General features: G+C 32.3%; 2 protein-coding genes across 2 annotated transcripts; both read left to right on the top strand.

The window, feature by feature from the left end:
* Positions 1–7,565: 7,565 nt before the first annotated feature.
* On the top strand, positions 7,566–11,871 carry LOC108337303 (lysM domain receptor-like kinase 3). The gene is made up of 10 exons (XM_052880970.1): positions 7,566–8,346; positions 9,214–9,247; positions 9,502–9,671; positions 9,921–10,093; positions 10,349–10,438; positions 10,558–10,651; positions 10,754–10,905; positions 10,995–11,225; positions 11,334–11,432; positions 11,508–11,871. Exons 1-10 carry the CDS (start codon positions 7,722–7,724, stop codon positions 11,670–11,672), a joined length of 1,833 nt encoding a protein of 610 aa, XP_052736930.1. The 5' UTR covers positions 7,566–7,721; the 3' UTR covers positions 11,673–11,871.
* Positions 11,872–13,873: 2,002 nt separating this feature from the next.
* On the top strand, positions 13,874–18,096 carry LOC108337810 (lysM domain receptor-like kinase 3). The gene is made up of 12 exons (XM_052880579.1): positions 13,874–14,595; positions 14,777–14,810; positions 15,012–15,016; positions 15,054–15,212; positions 15,485–15,681; positions 16,014–16,136; positions 16,475–16,568; positions 16,663–16,814; positions 16,898–16,989; positions 17,381–17,519; positions 17,652–17,750; positions 17,845–18,096. Exons 1-12 carry the CDS (start codon positions 13,941–13,943, stop codon positions 18,010–18,012), a joined length of 1,917 nt encoding a protein of 638 aa, XP_052736539.1. The 5' UTR covers positions 13,874–13,940; the 3' UTR covers positions 18,013–18,096.
* The last annotated feature ends 601 nt before the right edge of the window (positions 18,097–18,697 follow it).

Genomic DNA, 18,697 nt, shown 5'->3' with positions numbered 1-18,697 from the left:
CACTGATATGAGTCAGTGCATCCCATTTCATTTTCATATATTTTTCAACTCATCAAAACTCTAAGGGTCCCCACCCTCTCTTCTTCCTCCCTTTCCAACACTTCCAACTACAGTTGATACAAAACACCAAATCTCAGAAAATCCGTTGCCCAACCGTCTCTTCCATATTCTTCTTTCTTCTTCTCAACAGTTGTTTTCAATGGGCACAGGTAGAGAGAGAGGGCCAATAAAATGGTAAACGTTTGCATATATCTGATGGTGGATCCCCCAGTTTGACCAATGAAAATTCAGATTTTGTACTCAACATATGCAACATCAAAAACTGTGTCAATTATGGCCACCCAGGTTTGATTTTGAGCAATGAAAGAACAAGATAAACTATGATGGTATGTGTAATAACTAAGACATACAATACAAGTCCGATCTTAAAAAAATTGGCTTTAATTGCAATGCAACAGGAAAGTTTGGTTTAAGGCAAGGAAAATGTACACAAAACTGCAGAAACAAACTCTAGTTTATAATTTATTGTTTTCATACTTCTAAAGCTCAAAATCTTGTTTACCTTCTGTACAAGGACTCTCTACTTACTAATCTAGCTGACAAACAATCACTATGTCTAACATGACTCTGCTAGCATATAAAACATATATATATATCTGTATTCCCTGTATATGACAAAGAAGGTAGTGAATAATAAAGAAAGCATATCTGATTACACTATTTATCCTGCTACATAAAACCTGAGAGATCAAGCTATCTCTTGTTGTGTAAAGGGTTGGATCCTGTTGGCACTCTGCGTTTCTCTGACATAAACTCTCTACCTCTGCTGCTGATGGGAGAATTTCCCCAGGGATGAAAATCTTCATGGCTTGAAGTGGAGGGGCCTGAGAATTTGGTCCTGGTGCAGTGAATTCTTGGTGTAAGGAACAGGAGTGTGATGATGATGAGAAGCAGCGAATGGAAATGCTTCATGGTCATGCTCTTGTTTTATTTTTTGGTGTTTAACAGGGTCAAGGAGAAAGAAACAGAGTGATGGAAATGCAGAATTTTGTGTAGGCTAGGCTTGTAATATTGTGTATATATTTATATGGACACGGTTAGGTCCAACATGTGCATACTAAATCTGGTGATATTTATGAAACAATTGTGGTGTTTCCGTGTGAGTTTGGGTGGTGGGGCGTGTCCTGATTACCGTCTGATTGTGATCAAATGGTCAATGATGGTTGGATACATGAATGCTGCGAGTAGGGTCTGGCATTCGATCAGGGTGCCTAGAATGACGGTTGTGTGGGTGAGGGTGGTGGGGTGGCAATATTCAATGAAAGATAGTGACATACAGAACTCAACACATACCCACACTCTCGTAGGAACAACATATATGTGAAAGCCTGAAACAAAGGACGCTAATGTTTTTTTTTTTTTTTTAATTTTCCGATCATATGACTTTATTATAGTTATTTATAAATTTTCAACTTAATGCAAATTTATAATATATTAAGATTTTTATTATTAAAGTTTAGATTTTTATATTAAAGCTGATGCAAATATTAAAGGAAGAATTTAAAGTATATTTTTTTTATATTGATTTGATGTATTGGAATCCAATATTAGGAAGTAATTTCATAAATTTTGTGACAAAATTTAGACATCCTTGTATTTAACCTTCTGAAAATGGCGAAAACACCCATGGTGTTTCATTTTTAAAGTGTGAAAGCACGCGCGTTATGCCAGGGGTGTTTTGGTCATGAAAAGTCAAACATCGCCGACGCACTCGAGAGGCATGTGGCGTTGTAATAGGACTATCTAATTAATAAGAAAGAATTAAAATAATAAACATGTTGAAAGGGACCATAGTACTGTTAAGGTTATTCACACACACACACAACTCCGTAAAGTAGGTTAAGTAGATCCGAATTTGCTGGGTCTAAGTCAAAATGGGGATTTTGAATATTGGTCCATTTCGAAGAATTTGGAGCCTTAAAATAGTTTATTTTAGTCTTTGATGAAAATGAATGGGAAGCGCTTTCAATTTTGACTAATGAAATGGTAGAAATATTTATGATGATACCGTAATCTTTTTAGGAATAGTTTAGAAGTTTGTTCCAAGACTTATTCAACAAACACACCAATGAAAGCCTCTGGGTTGTTATAAATGGTTCAAAATATAATAGATTAAGGGTGTCGTAATGGTGATAGTCTTGTGGTGAATGATTGTGTCATGTATAACGCATGTAATTAGTATCCATATATTTAGACTAGACCAAAAAAAGTATGATTTTTAAAAAAGCATGTCAATAAAGAGAAGAGCATCGATTGTCAATGTTATTAAATATTGTGGATGATGTATCTTCTTGCACGGGTGAGAATTGGTAAAAGCCCTGAGGCTTCATCGTGAAGTGTCTTTGTGAAAACTCGTTTCCACGTAGCTTTTTTGCTTTTGGTATGGCAAAAGATGAAACCATTTATTATGAGACGAAGAAGAAGGAGAAGAAGAAGCACTTTTTGTTCTGTGACTGAGCTGTTTCACACTCAAAGCTGCAAACATTCCTCAAAAGGGGTATCAATATGGTTGGGAGTTAATTCAAGATTAAATGTTGGAGACAAGTTAATGGTCAAAATTTCTAAAAGGGAAAGTGAACATACACAGAAAATTAGTAGATTAGAGAAAGGGACGTTCATTTTTAACAAATCAAAAATCTTGGCGGAAAGTTACTTAATTTATTTAACCAACCAACAAAATGGTTACTCTTCTTTATTACGTTTACTGATTTATATCACATTTTGAATTTTTACAAGAAAAGTCATATATTTTGTTCAAAAAGAAAGAAAAAGAAGAGGTTAAGAGAAGCACTTTTTGAGATTGTACGGCTGAAAGCCATCGTTTTCTCATCCAACCAAGTAAGAAAATTGGCACTGAAATTCTGTGGTCCGCACACAAATGCAGATAAACTTTCAATATGTGTTAATGTGGGCATATGCATTTTTTAACCCTTTTAAGGGGCAAGGAAAACTGCACTTTGATATCATTTTTTACCATTCTATAATCCACAGTGTAATAACTATCTAAGAGGATACGTAGCACGGAAAAAAAATAAATAGGAGAGATGAGTTTCCAACTGGAATGACCCCACAGAAGGAGCTATTTCATACCATATTTTACCTTGTTTCCAATTTTCCAGTTCATGGAGATTTTCTCTTCATCATATATGTAACTTCTATTTTCGTGTAAGGGCCATTTATGAGCATCATTAGGAACTAATGAGTGGTTTCATGGTGATTCGATGTTTTATTTTGATAGCTGTCAGAAGAGAACATTTCAATCTGAATTAAGATATTAATCATAGCCATCAAATGTATGGTTGACTATTATGGTTTAGAATTAAACTTATGTCTCCTGATCTCGGGTTTCACCTACCATCAAAACCTGGTAAAATTTGCCATAATGCTTATGTAGAACTAACTGCTAATCAATCTCTCAGCTCAATTATTGGCCATTTCTGATTTGGAAGTCTAAACTAACCTTAGTTTCATAATTAATGAGCACAATGTGGACATTTTATTCTCAAATACAGGATTAGTTAAGTATCATTAACTCATGCGTATACTTAAAAAGGAAGTTATGTATTTTTGCAAGCCAATTGAAAAAAGAAAAGAAAAGAATATGATTAAAGTGATGATATTGAATCTAAATTTTACGTGGTGTAAAAATAAGAAAATTGAAGATGCTATGAAGATGTTAGTAGTATTACTGTAGAGGAGAAGCATTGAGAATTTGGTGAGTGGCATGAAGTCCACTAGCTGAAAGAGCATCCTTTTACTTTTGATCAGAAGTTACTCGAGTGGTTTGTTGAACAAAGTTTACATTCAGTACTTCTCTTTAATCTTTATGATGCTATATTACAGATAAGTCAACCCACTGGATTCATATTCAACTGCTATTTATGTATTAAAGATATGCTGGTTTTTGGTTACGCTATAAATTAATAAATCTTAATCATGGTCATTACCATACTAATTAAGTTAAAATTTATTCATAATACTTCATTTTTAATTTAATGAATAAGTATTTTTTAAAAAGTGATGTTTGATCAGATTAAATTAGTTAAGAATAAATTATATCAGTCTATCTATCAAACTTACACTTTTCATTTATTTATTTATATTTTAAGTAAACAAATATAAGCTGTCAATTCTCCGTCATACCCTTCTTTGCCTGCAGTTTGCAAAAGTTACGTAGCTTCTGGACTTTCGAGTTTGGAATGACAACTCCTAGCTTTCGAATGGGCCTTTTTCTTCCCCCACCCTATTGATTATTACCTGCATCTCTTATTAATGTAAAAAGACAACAATACCCTCCTCTTTTTGCACCACACCACTTACATCCGTTCTCCATTGTCACTGCACTCTGTGAGAGGAAGAAAAAGGGATGCTTGTTATAAAACTTCGTTCTAAAAGATATCATATATGTTCAAAGAACTTTGTTATAAAAATTGACATCTTTTATTGTTTCGGATGCATGGGTTGAATGTTTATTTATTTATTTTTAATTTCCTTTCTAATTCTTTAGATGTTCAAATCAATATGTATCTATTAAAGATATTATAATATTTAATTTATATTCAATTGGTTTAACAAATTAATACTGTAATAAATACATCGTATAAATCTTAATATTCATATATTTAATCTTTATTTATAGATTTTTTTTATAAACTTTTTATTAAGGTCGATCGATTCAATTTTGTTAAATTTAATTATTAATATGTTTAACTTAATTCAATGTTTAACTAAATCTGATTATATGACTAAATTTTATTAAACTTAATTATTAACTTATTTAACTTAATTTGATAATTAACTAAATTTGATTAACATCGATGAATTTTCTCCCAAACTCGGACCATTAGTTTAAGACAGTTCCGTCAGTATGTTATATGTTATAGTCTGTACTACATTATATTCTACCAAGTTTACTCCAAAAAATATCATGTGTCCTGAAACATTTGCTTCAGAAATTTTGTTTTGAAATTTTTGTTATAGAATATATTTTATGTATTTAATTTATAAAAAAAAAACTTGTTTTTGAAATTTTTTCAGAACAGGTAATCAGAAAGTCATCTTTACGAAAGATAAAATTATGTTTTGAAAAGTAAGGAGATACAAATAGAAATTGTGAGGATGTAGAAGAAAAAGCCTTGGATGGTTACAGAAACACGGGGCTTAGAGTTACTTAAATTTTGGGTTTTGAAGTGACATCCAATCAATTTTACAACAAAGTTTTCAGAAAATTTTATCCGAAATATGAGTGGGCGAGTGTCTTCAGGAAAAGTAGGTGAGTATTTTCGAAAAAATATTTCCAGAATTAATTTAGTGCGTTTCGGACAATAAAATCCGGAATGATGAAGTGCAGGAAAGATTTTGATAGGGTGTATGAAGAAACCGTCTTAAGTGAAACCTTAAAGAATAATAAAGTTTCGATTAATATAAAGTTTAAGAGAGTGAGAAGCTACCTTATTATAAAATAAAAATATCACTTTTTTTTAACTATTTGTATTTATCTTTTTATTTGGATAAGCAATTTTAATAATTTTAAAAAATTAAATACATAGTATTTAAATTACTTACAATTCAATTTTTTTTCATTTTTTTAGATAATTTATTTGGATAGAATATTAAAATATCTTAAATTTCAATTTTCTTATTTGGATAAAATAAATTAATTTATCTTTTAAGAAAAAAAGTCATTTTAAAAATATTTGACTCGACTTTTGGATCGAACTAATTAGACTTGATATTTGATCTAAATCAACTAGTCTTCATGTTCGACTCAAGCCGGATCGTCTAAATCCTCACCTTTGATTCACTCTTTTCATACTTCATCGAATTAAATTAACTTTTTAGCGCTAAAGGTTGAGTTAAGCTGATTTGAATCAAAGGATTAAGCCAAATTTAATAGGATGAAAGGTTGAGATTACTTGTATGATTTTTAGTATAATCATTTTTAGTATAATCATTTTTGGTATGATTGAAGGTCAAGATCACTTGGTTCAGGCCAGAGGTTGAGACAAGTCAATATGTATTAGAAGTCAAGATGAATCAACCGTAGTCGATCAGATAGCCAAGTCACTTGGGATGAAGATCCAACATAACTCATCCGAATCGAAGATTTTAGGTGAGTCGATCAGATAAAAGGTTAAGATAAGTCTTTTTAAGCCATCGATAAAGACAAGTCGACTTTGGCTGAAGACCAAGTCAAGTTAGTTTAGACTCATAGTAGGAGTGAGTTGATTTGAGTCAGATGTCAAACTAAACAAAAACTAAAAGTTGATATGGGTTAGTGAATTTTAAATTCTATTATTTTAATAATTTGAGATGTTTTTTTAAGATTTTTCAAATTCAATTATCTTTTAATATCTTCTTTCAAATAAGTTATTTTTCTTCGAAAGATTTTAAAATTTCCAAATATTAAATTTCCGATCCAAACACAACTGATTTTTTTTTCTCAGTAAAAAATATTTTTAGAAATTCAACCAGAAAAATATATTTAAGAAAGCCATGCAAACTTCGTTGATTGATTAGGGTTGAGGTTAGTATGAGTGTGGATTAAGGTTATTAAAATGAATTAATTTATATTTAAAATTATTATATAACTTGGAACATAAATTAATTTGATCATCTTTTTGGCCCAAGATATTTACGGGTAGTAGTGTAGTGTAGATGAGAAAAAGAAGCAGAATTAATGAAGAGTTAGTGTGAAGGGTTGAAGTCAATAGTCATAGTGAGCTTGTCGTGTGGGCAATGCCAACTACAACACACCTTGTTAGAAAAATTGAACGAGATAAATCAATTTTATTTCGAATTATAATACATTATACTATTTTTTTTTAAAAATTGTTTGATAAAAAAATTCAATCCATCCATCTATATTTAATAAAATTCGAATCCCATTGATTTATTTAGTATTTTTATATATGAATGCTCTTTTATAGCCCACAAAAATAATATATTTTTAAACGAATTTTAAAAAAGTACTTTTTTGTAAAACAATTTAAAAAAATATATATTTTTGAAAACATCTAGAAAAACAAGTTTAAGAAAAATTTACGTGCGAGCAAAATTAACTAGATTAGTTTTGAAATTGACGAGCGTATCTACTGTGTTTGAAAGACAATATATGAATCACAAAATTAATTGCATGAATTTGAAATCATGAATGGACGAGATGAACGTACTTGTGAAAGTATAAATAATAGAATAAATGGAGTATTTTGATTATATTAGTCATTAATATGAACACGACTCTGAAATATGAAATTTGTCTTGAAGTCCCACGTCGATTAGAGATAAGGTCAAATAATAATATATAAATGAAGTACAAATCTCACTTTACAAACCGATTTTGTGGGATTGAATTAGGCTTAAAACCCACATGGTAACATGTATAAAGTTAAAAGTAGATTATTAAACAATTATAATAAATATCAAAACGTATTCAATTTGTACAATACTCGTTACGTATACCTTCAAACGCATCAAACATCCTTAAATCGAACGTGTTCAAAAAGTTAGGCAAAAGACTACTGAAGACTTTAGTAAAAGAGTACAACGTTTCAAACAGCGTTTCAGATTAATATTCCAACACCAATTTGGGGTGTTCAACACGCCCAGATTATTGATCTGTGTTGGATAGGCTTCACAAAGTCTGTAAATTCTACCACCCAATGGAGAACAGATTCAGATTATCAGTTTTCTTCATGTTATGGGCTTCTATGGTGCATAGTGCAGAATCCGAGTGTAAGAGGGATTGTGATTTAGCTCTAGCTTCCTACAATCTAACAGGAGGTGACTTGACATATGTATCAAAGCTTATGAAATCTGAGGTTGTTTCAAAACCTGAAGATATTCTCCCCTACAACAGTGAAACCATAAAAAACAAAGACCAGGTGCAAGCCTTTACCAGGGTGAACGTTCCATTCCCTTGCGATTGCATTGGAGGTTTTCTAGGTCATATATTCAAATATGACGTTGTATCAGGTGACACTTACATGTCCATTGCCACTCAGAATTATTCCGATTTGACCACTGTTCAGTTGTTGCAGAGCTTCAACTCATATTCACCAACTGATCTTCCTGATACTGGGACTCTTGATGTCTTCGTTAACTGTTCCTGTGGGAATAGTGACATTTCCAAGGATTATGGTTTGTTCATCACATACCCTCTTAGACCTGAGGATTCTTTGCAGTCCATTGCCAACGAGACTGGGATAGAGAGTGACTTGCTGCTTAAGTACAACCCGGGTGTAAATTTTAGCCAAGGGAGTGGTTTGGTTTATATTCCAGGGAAAGGTACATTCTTGCTTTGCTACCATGCTTTCTCCTTCTGATTTAAGTTCATGAGTTTTTGGACGTGTTTCATTTTTCATATGGATTGAAGGGTACTCTTTATTTATCCTTTTTATGTAAAAAAAAATGATTTTTTTGGTAGAACTTCCTCTATAGCTATTCTAGAACTCTTCTTGGCCTTTTGATCTTAAAGTTGAGCCTCCGAATTGCTTATCCTGTGTTTGAAAATATGTTCACCAGAGAGCAAATCATGTTAAATGGGTAAATGATGCAAAAGCTACAACTGATGGCTTCTGTCTTGAAGTGAAAAATCATGTTTATAACTTGTAACCAAACAGATTATTAGTTTGCTTCCAGAGATTTTGCTTTTGAGCAAAACATCTCAAAAGCATTAGTCACCGGATGTTCAATGGGATTTTGAATTTGTTGCATCTTCATCATCTAATGAAATAATCTGAATTGAAATTTGCATATGTTGTACCAAGGTCTGTCTAAGCTAGAAAATCATTGTTGACCTAGTTTGAAAGGTTTGCTCTCATTATATCATAAACGAAGGGAATTTACATTCCTTTTTAGTCACTTTTCCAGTGTTCTGTGATACTGATAGATTTATAGTTATGTCACTACCACATTGGCACTATTGATGATGATTTCATTCTTAGCCATTGAAAAACATGTATGTAACATACACAAAATGCTAACAAATTTCTGATTATATTCGATATGTTTACATTATAAGAATTACGCATTTAAGAGTACACTTAATTTTTGAGCTGCATGCTTATATCTATGGTTGTATCTTTCAACATATTTCCTAGGTACTGTTAACTTTGACACATGCCTGACATATTCTTGTTCCTTTACTTTCAGACCAAAATGGTGGCTATGTGCCCCTTCATCAAAGGTGATTCTTTTACCTTATTTCCACGCTATTTACAGATGAAATTGACTAATTTTTCAATCTTTATAACCTGCTGATCTTAATGGCTGTATTTTCATTACCTTTTCAGCACTGGAGGTTGGACCTTCTCACTCCCCCAAAAAGTTGTTTTATTTGATGAACGATTTCGTTTGTGTTTGATTTTAATATCAGACACAAAGTTAGGATATTCTCAAAGTACAACGTAAACCTACTTTCTTCTCATGTATTATTTCTACAAAAGCAGGCCTTGCGCTAAGAGTTATCGCTGGAATATCTGCTGGAGTAGTAACGGCACTTCTGCTATTGGCATTCTGTGGGTATGTTACATATTACCGAAGAAAGAAGGTATGGAAGAGGAATTTGCTCACAGATGAATTCATGATGAACTCGGCCAGAGTTATGAATGGTATATTTTCTTCTACTTTTATTTCCTCTATTTCTTCCTTCTCTTTCATTTAAATCTAACAGGGGATCTCACAATTTCAGAATATTAGCTGGTGTCGGTATAGTTTTTGTTGGCTGTGTAAAACTAGTTTGGTGATCTGATTTTTCCTCTGCTTTTTATCATGGAATAGAGGAGCAGCACACATAGAAAATGAAAATATAGTTGATGATAGGGTATAGTAATAACTTCTGTTTATCGTCCCGCTTTCAGATGAAGCCTCTGGTGTTCCCGATGCAGAAGTTGGTACCAACACCATTAGGGTGGACAATTCAGCAGAGTTTTCATATGAAGAACTAGCCAATGCTACAAATAACTTCAGTCTGGCTAACAAAATTGGTCAAGGTGGTTTTGGGGAAGTCTATTACGCAGAGCTTAATGGAGAGGTTTGTAATGTCTATTGTCAATTTTTACTTTCGATCTCATGTATTTGAAATAAAAGTTGCATATTCTTCTAGTTATCATGTTTTCACATGGTTTTCAATTAATATGTGGTGTTATTCTCTCTGAAGCATAATTGCATATATCACAATGCTACTAGGATCAAATATGCAATTGTTCATATTTCTTTCTTTCCCAAGTTTCCCATTATAACATTCATGTCTCCTATAGTTATAAAGAAGTCCTCTCTAATTACACAGAAAGCTGCAGTTAAAAAGATGGACATGCAAGCAACAAGAGAATTTCTAGCTGAACTGAAAGTATTGACACGTGTTCATCACTTGAACCTGGTATTATTTGAAACTTGGAGCATGTTTTTTTTTTTTTTCGTTTTTCCTTTTATGTTCCAGTTAAATAAAGAGGATTGCCGCTTTAAAACCTAAATATCTTTCTATTGATAACCATGTAGGTGCGTTTGATTGGATATTGTATTGAGAGCTCCCTTTTCCTTGTTTATGAATACATTGAGAATGGCAACTTAGGACAACATCTACGTAGATCAGGTTATATGAGCACATTAAAAACATTCTCAGTATTAGTGCATTTGTTTGATTGTTTAGTTTAATTCCTTTGTAAGTTAACGATGAAGTCAAGTTTGTTTCCAGAATTTGATCCTTTGCCATGGTCTGCCCGAGTTCAAATTGCTCTGGATTCTGCCAGAGGTCTGCAGTACATTCATGAGCATACTGTGCCTGTATATATCCATCGCGACATAAAGTCAGAAAACATTTTGATAGACAGAAAGTTATGTGCTAAGGTACAATCTTGTTCAATAACTTTGGGGATCTTATTTCTACTTTTCTACTTGGGATTTTTGTGAGAGATCCTATATTACTTTTATTGCAGGTTGCAGACTTTGGTTTAACCAAGTTGATTGATGTTGGAAGTTCATCCCTTCTCACAGCTAACTTGAAGGGCACATTTGGTTACATGCCACCGGAGTACGCATATGGCAACGTTTCGCCCAAAATCGATGTCTATGCTTTTGGTGTTGTTCTTTATGAACTAATTTCTGCAAAAGAAGCATTGATCACGGGTGGTGTACATGGTGCTCAATTAAAGGGCCTTGTGTCTTTGGTGATTCTTCACACCACTTTTCAATGACAACCTAGTAGTCTTACATAAACAATTAAGAACTGCATTTTCCCTTTCTTGTGTTTAATCTGTCAGTGTTATATATGGCAGTTTGATGCAGCTTTTGATCAGCAAGATCCCACAGAAGGTCTTAAGAAACTGGTGGATCCTAGGTTAGGAGATAACTACCCAATCGATTCAGTTTGCAAGGTATGAGTTATCACAAAGCATAAACACTTATTGTGTTTCTGATTTAAGAAACTTAGGCCATTTTCGTTCTTGCAGATGGCACTACTTGCCAAAGCATGCACAGAGAGCGATCCACAACAACGTCCAAATATGAGTTCTGTTGTGGTTACTCTCACAGCACTTACTTCAAATAGTGAGGATTGGGATATTGCTTCCATCATTGAAAATCCAGCTCTAGCAAATCTAATGTCTGGGAAATAGGAAAAACAGAACGTAGAATACAAAATGTCACCATTCATCTACACATTGTGATCTACTTCCTTTCCCACAACTATGTTCAACTGAAACCTATATTTGCTTGTAGCATGATTTGTAGCTGTGATTGTTTTATAAAGATGAATTTGGGAGAGTGAATTTGAGAGGAAAAATAAATAAAAGTGGTTGTTTGAATTAAGGAAAAGTTAGTAAAAAGTAAAGGAAAATGAAAGGAAATTTTGTAAAATTTAATGAATGATGTGATTAGTTTGATAGATTAAAAAAATGTTTTATCCTCTTTATTTTTTATATTTTATATTTTTTCTTATGCTTTTGGTTTATCTTTTTATGCTCCTATATTCATGGCCTTCATTGTTATAACTTAAAGGATTATGCTTTTATGCTTTTAGTAACTAAAATTTTGATAAATAACATTGAAGACCAATTTATATTTTAATTTACAAATTAATTATAATATTTTATTTAAATATCACTTACTTTTAATTTATATTATCATATCTAAATTAGTTAGTATGATGGTTAAATATTTTTTATCTTTAAAATTATTTGTTATTTAATGATTTTTTGTAGTGATAATTTATCAACAAATAATAAAAAACAATACAAACGATAATTGAATGTATACGAATAAGGACAAATGAGTTATGTTTCTACATAGAGATGACAACAAAAATAAAAATTAAAATAGTAGAACACGAAAAATAAAAGAGGAAATTTGAAAAAGAAAACAAACAAACTTGATGCATTATATTAAATTGGAGAGTTTTGAAATGAGAGAAACTAAAAACTACAAAGACACCCTTAACCTGAAGAGGATAGAGTAGAAACTTTAAAATTGTAACCCACCTTACTAATTACTAATTAACTATGAAATATATGTAAACAGATGAAATATTCGAAAATATAGATGTGTAATAAACTAAAAAAATCTGCTTATGTAATTTACGGAGCTTAAATATTTTGCATAAAAAATAAATTTTATATAAATAAAATATTAAATAAAGAAGGTAGTAGATCTCACCTTGAGTTAATTTAATTTATTCTATTTTTTTTCCACTATACTACAAACTAATAAAATATTATCTATATTTTCAACTTTATCAAATGTAGTTTCTTATATTGATATAGGTGTAATGAAGAGCATTAGCAAAGTAAGAGATAATATAATTAATTGACGAAATTTTTATTCTTTCAACTAGTTAATAATGCTTACAAAGATAATATTAATTTATTAAGAGAAACATAAAATAACATTATCAATTAATTAATATAAAGACAATACGTCACTAATTGTTTTTTATAAATTAAAAGTTAAAAATATGATTACATGTAAGATGAAAATCAGATTTCTCCATGAAACACTTTGTTATTTTTTTCTTAGAAAAATGTTTTTCTAATAACTTTTTGACAATGCAGATGTAACGGTTTATGATATTCTTTTCAAATATTTTTTTTAAAACAAAATAATAGTGGTTAGAAAAACTTCTTAAAATTTGTTGTTAAAATATGATGATTTTTTTTCTAATAAAGCTAACAATACATTAAGTGGAAGATCTATATTCTCTTACCAGGAGATGTGGGACTTTATATGCTATTGGTTTTATCTCGCAGATTCCTTTTTGTTTTTTATGAGTGAAGTCAAAGTTGGGGACAGGCGTGCCTCAAAATATAAAACGGAAAATTGTTCTGCGTTTTTAGAACCATGAGATGACACAATTCGAGGTGGTAATTTGTTGGCACATTGGCCGACACTGTTGGCATTTCGGGTGCAAAGGATCAGACAGAGCCAGCTCTCCCAATCACGAAGATTCCCTGCTAGTTGTTCAATGCATCCTCGTCAAACATAACCATTAATATATGCAGAGTTCAACAATTATTCCCTCAATAAGAGACATGCATGTTGCTACCCATGAATAAATAAATAAACAAAGGACATTCAAGTCAACTTCAATTATTTTCTACCCAATTGTACTCTTTCCTTCCACACTCTCGTTGAAACTGTTAAACGTTATAACCTATCAGGTGTTTGTGCAGAAAATAAAAAAGCATATACGTGGGCATATGAATTCATTGTTTAAGTTCATTCACTCATGTAATTACACCTTTTTTTATGTTTGAGTTACTTATTTTATAATGTGTGTTTTAGAAGTGGAAGTGTGACATGGTTTCAAGGAAAAAAGTATGAATATGATTATTGGCTTGTAACAGGTGTAGAAAGTCCTAGAAATCTAGTTTTCTGATTTACGTTTCTTTATGTTCCTCTTATTGATCACTGATCCAATGGAACTCAGAAAAGGGTTACTGCTGTTATTTTTGTTGCTGGAGTATGTTTGTTGCAATGTTGAAGCAAAGTGTTTGAAGGGATGTGATTTAGCTTTAGCTTCCTATTATGTGAGTAGCGGATTGACCTTGGATGATATAACACACCTGATGAAATCAAGTGTTGTGTCCAATTCTGACGATATAATAAGCTACAATAAAGACAAAACATTCAATAAAAATATCTTCTTGTTTGACAGAATCAACGTTCCATTTCCCTGTGATTGTATCCATGATGAGTTTCTGGGGCATGTGTTTGAGTACTCAGCTGCTGAAGGTGACACCTATGATTCGATTGCCAAAGTGGAATATGCCGATCTCACCACTGTTGAGCTTTTGAGGAGATTCAACAGTTATGGCCAAAATGGTATACCAAAAAATGCCAAGGTTAATGTCACGGTCAATTGTTCTTGTGGGAACAGCCAGGTTTCACAAGAATATGGGTTGTTTATTACCTATCCACTCAGGCCTGACAATAATTTGCATGATATTGCCAACGAGGCTCATCTTGATGCACAGTTGCTGCAGAATTACAATCCTGGAGTCAATTTCAGCAAAGAGAGTGGGATTGTTTTCATTCCAGGAAGAGGTATGCTCTTCTCTTCTGATGTAAATTACAAGACAAAAATTCAGCAACTCTGATCAAAGTATCTTTCTTTTGGTATTATCAGCATGTTGGGGGTTAAAATAATCACTTTGTTCTTGTTCAAAGCATTTTGGATAACCTTTTATGCATTTGCTTGACGTTTTAATTTTGTTTAACTTGCCAGATCAATTTGGAGACTATGTTCCCTTGCACCCTAGGTGGGTAACTTTGATTGTCTCACCTTTCTGCTGAATTATGCACATACAATTGAATGTTGCTGCGTCTTTGATTCTATCCTTTTAACTTAATTTTCTTTTCCATATTGCAGAAAAACAGGTTTCGCTCTCAAACTTCATAGGGAGTTGGTTGTGAGAAGATTCTTTTCAGCTTAATGTTTACATAAATATGATAACACAAAGAAAAAGTCAGTGTCTCATCTTAAATTCACTTCTATATATAAGCAGGTCTAGCTACGGGTGCTGTTGCTGGAATATCCATAGCAGGAATATGCGGTCTTCTATTATTTATAATCTGCACATATGTTAAATTCTTCAAGAAGATGGAAGGAGAGAAACCTAAATTGCCAACAGAAAAATCTACGGCGTTTTCAATTCAAGATGGTACGGTTAAATTTTTGTATTCATACAAGACATATCTTTTAAACCATTCACATAACACATATTCTTAGTAATGGGGGAATGTTAGTGCCATACCCCTTATTTTCATTAACACATTCTTTTCTTAATCTTGCATCCCTTGTAAAAATGCCTGTTATTTATCAACCTGTCAAAGATTACTTGTCATCAACTCTTGCATATTCCTAGAATTTGATATGTACTAGCTTAATGGCCATGGTACTGCTTGTTGATTTTTCTTCCTCTTCCGAGTACAGCCTCTGGAAGTGCAGATTATGAAACTTCAGGATCCAGTGGGACTGCTACTGCTACTGGCCTTACAGGCATTATGGTGGCAAAATCAATGGAGTTCACATATCAAGAACTGGCAAAGGCTACAAATAACTTCAGCTTGGAGAATAAAATTGGTCAAGGTGGATTTGGAGCTGTGTATTATGCAGAATTGAGAGGCGAGGTACATACATGCATAATCAATTTTATAACATAATCAGACAAAATACCAGTAAAGGAAAACACAAAATTTTACTTTTAGCCAAGTGATGTAATTGGTGACATATAAAGGCTTTTCCCTGGTGATTGATATTTTAGAATATAGATCAGAATAGTAGATATATGTTTAAGTTGTAAGGCTTTAAGTTCATTACATTGTGTATGAGATAAATAAAATAATTAAGTTCATAAGAAACAAGTAATTTCATTGAATAAGCAAGTTTTTGCTTTTAATTCCATTTCAGGTTAACCATTTACCTATTTTGCTTTACTCCCTCAATATTTTTTTCTATGCAGAAAACTGCAATTAAAAAGATGGACGTGCAAGCATCCACTGAATTTCTTTGTGAGTTGAAGGTCTTAACTCACGTTCATCACTTGAATCTGGTACAACATCCTTCAAACAACTCCAAAGCATGTGTATATCTGGGAATGATACTTAATCATTTTCCGTAAAGTTTGAATAACAATTAGTCTGTTACAAAGTAAATATTATGGGTGATTTCGTGAACAAGAATTACAAAACAGTCTGTAATTATCCTGAAAAGTTATTTCTGCAAATCCAAGTGATAATCCTACAAATTAACATGAAACCTTCATTACTTATGTGACATGCAAAATAACACCTGTGAGATCTTATCTTACTTCTGTGGTGGTAGTTTGAGCGTCAACGGAGTTTACTTTTTGGGCTAAACAGTTCCAAGAGTGTTCTATATCTTCTTCTGTATTCATATAACTACCTTTCATGTAAACCACAGGTGCGTTTGATTGGATATTGCGTTGAAGGATCCCTTTTCCTTGTGTATGAACATATTGACAACGGAAACTTAGGCCAATATTTGCATGGTACAGGTGAGATCAGATTGGGTTGATGCATGATTATCTTTATCTGTGATATTACCTTACTGTGGAACGATCAATGATGGTAATAATAACATGATTTCAGGGAAAGATCCTTTGACATGGTCTAGCCGAGTGCAAATTGCTCTAGATTCAGCAAGAGGCCTTGAATATATTCACGAGCACACTGTACCAGTGTATATCCATCGTGATGTAAAATCTGCAAATATATTAATAGACAAAAACTTCCGTGGAAAGGTTACACTTCTACCACTCTGCATAAACCTGATTTTCCCATTCTTCTTGGAGACTTGATAAAATATGTATGATTTTAAATACAGGTAGCAGATTTTGGCTTGACTAAACTTATTGAAGTTGGAAGCTCCACACTTCACACTCGTCTTGTGGGAACATTTGGATACATGCCACCAGAGTATGATTTGTTATTTTGTGTTAAATGATACCACACCTCTATATGAAATTTGGATTTAGTTCAAGAAAGAACATGTGTGTTATCTGTATTATTAATAGTAGGCCATCTTATTATTGATGAATCACATGCTTATCGTATTGATGAACAGATCATAATCATAACAGTATGGGAAATATTGATTAATTAAGTAGTAAAATCAAATTCAGTTTTCAGAACATATCATTAAGTGAACCTGAGCTTGGACTTTGACTGTTTAAGTGATCAGACTATTACTCAGTTCATTAATTATTTCTTTGTAATTTTTGCAATGACATGACTAGGTATTTTTGTCCATGGATTAATGATCTTATCTCAATTATGGAATTTTATTGATTATGTGAATTTTCTGCAGATATGCTCAATATGGTGACGTCTCTCCAAAAGTAGATGTGTACGCTTTTGGAGTGGTTCTTTATGAACTGATTTCTGCAAAGAATGCTGTTCTGAAAACAGGTGAATATGTTGCTGAATCCAAGGGTCTTGTAGCTTTGGTGAGTCTTCATGCTCGGAATCATTCTACTAAAAAACACTCTCAATTCACAAATTTACATTTCAAAGACAGTTAAGAGAATACACCCACCTGAACAGAAATGAAGTTACCCTTCACTTGTTTTGCATTGCAGTTTGAAGAAGCACTCAATCAGAGTAATCCTTCCGAAGCTATTCGCAAACTGGTGGATCCCAGGCTTGGAGAAAACTATCCAATTGATTCAGTTCTCAAGGTTGATTTTTTTTTATGTGAAAATAATTTGAATGTTTATATCTTACACAGTTTATCTCAGCCAAAACTTAGTATATTGATTGTTTGAGTTGCAGATTGCGCAACTTGGGAGAGCTTGTACAAGGGATAATCCACTACTACGCCCAAGTATGAGATCTATAGTTGTTGCTCTTATGACACTTTCATCTCCTACCGAGGATTTCGACGATGAAACTGCTTCCTACGAAAATCAAACTCTCATAAATCTACTGTCTGTAAGATGAAGGTTCTTTAAACCTATTGCACCGTGTTTTCAATGACCTTTGAAAGCAGGTGTGTAAGGTTTGACAAGTTTGTACATGAATGGAATTGGGATTTTAAAATTTAGTTTTGTAGATTTTCTTCTATCTGATTTGATAACCTTCTGTGTCGTATTCTTCAAATTCTTTCGTTAAAAATTTTGGATTAATTTTTCTCTTCACGAGGAGCTTTAGATTCTTTGGGATTATAATCTCCATCTTAGAAAGGCCGATTTTATATAGACTTTAGTTAGAATTGCATCAGGATTACTGAAAAGTGAAGAAGTAAACTTAAATCTAATTTGAATGCCAAATTTTCAGGGGAAAGCGGAAAACATCTATTTATCAAGATTTCAATGATAAAATCAAAGGTGGTCTAATTTTGAATAGTTTACGTCAAAGCAACCTTCTTTTTTCTAGTAGTAAGTTTAAGCTGTCCGATTGTACAAATTTGTAGTTCAATTAGTAAGTTCAAAACCTTTCCTTTTTTATTATGAAGCTCCTAACTCATTTTCTTGTTCTTGGGTATCAAATATTACAAATATTTAATAAAATAGGGCTAATTAGAAAATTTAACAATACCATAGCACAAATGGTCTTAAACATATTTATAAGTTTTTCCAATAAATTCTAAAAAAAGTGTTCAAAAGAAACTGTGTAAAAGATCCTT

This window comes from Vigna angularis, chromosome 7 (genome assembly GCF_016808095.1).
Source record: "Vigna angularis cultivar LongXiaoDou No.4 chromosome 7, ASM1680809v1, whole genome shotgun sequence".
NCBI classification, from domain to species: Eukaryota; Viridiplantae; Streptophyta; class Magnoliopsida; order Fabales; family Fabaceae; genus Vigna; species Vigna angularis.
The sequence above is the reverse complement of the archived record's forward strand: the minus strand, read 5'-3'. Positions and strand labels throughout refer to the sequence as shown.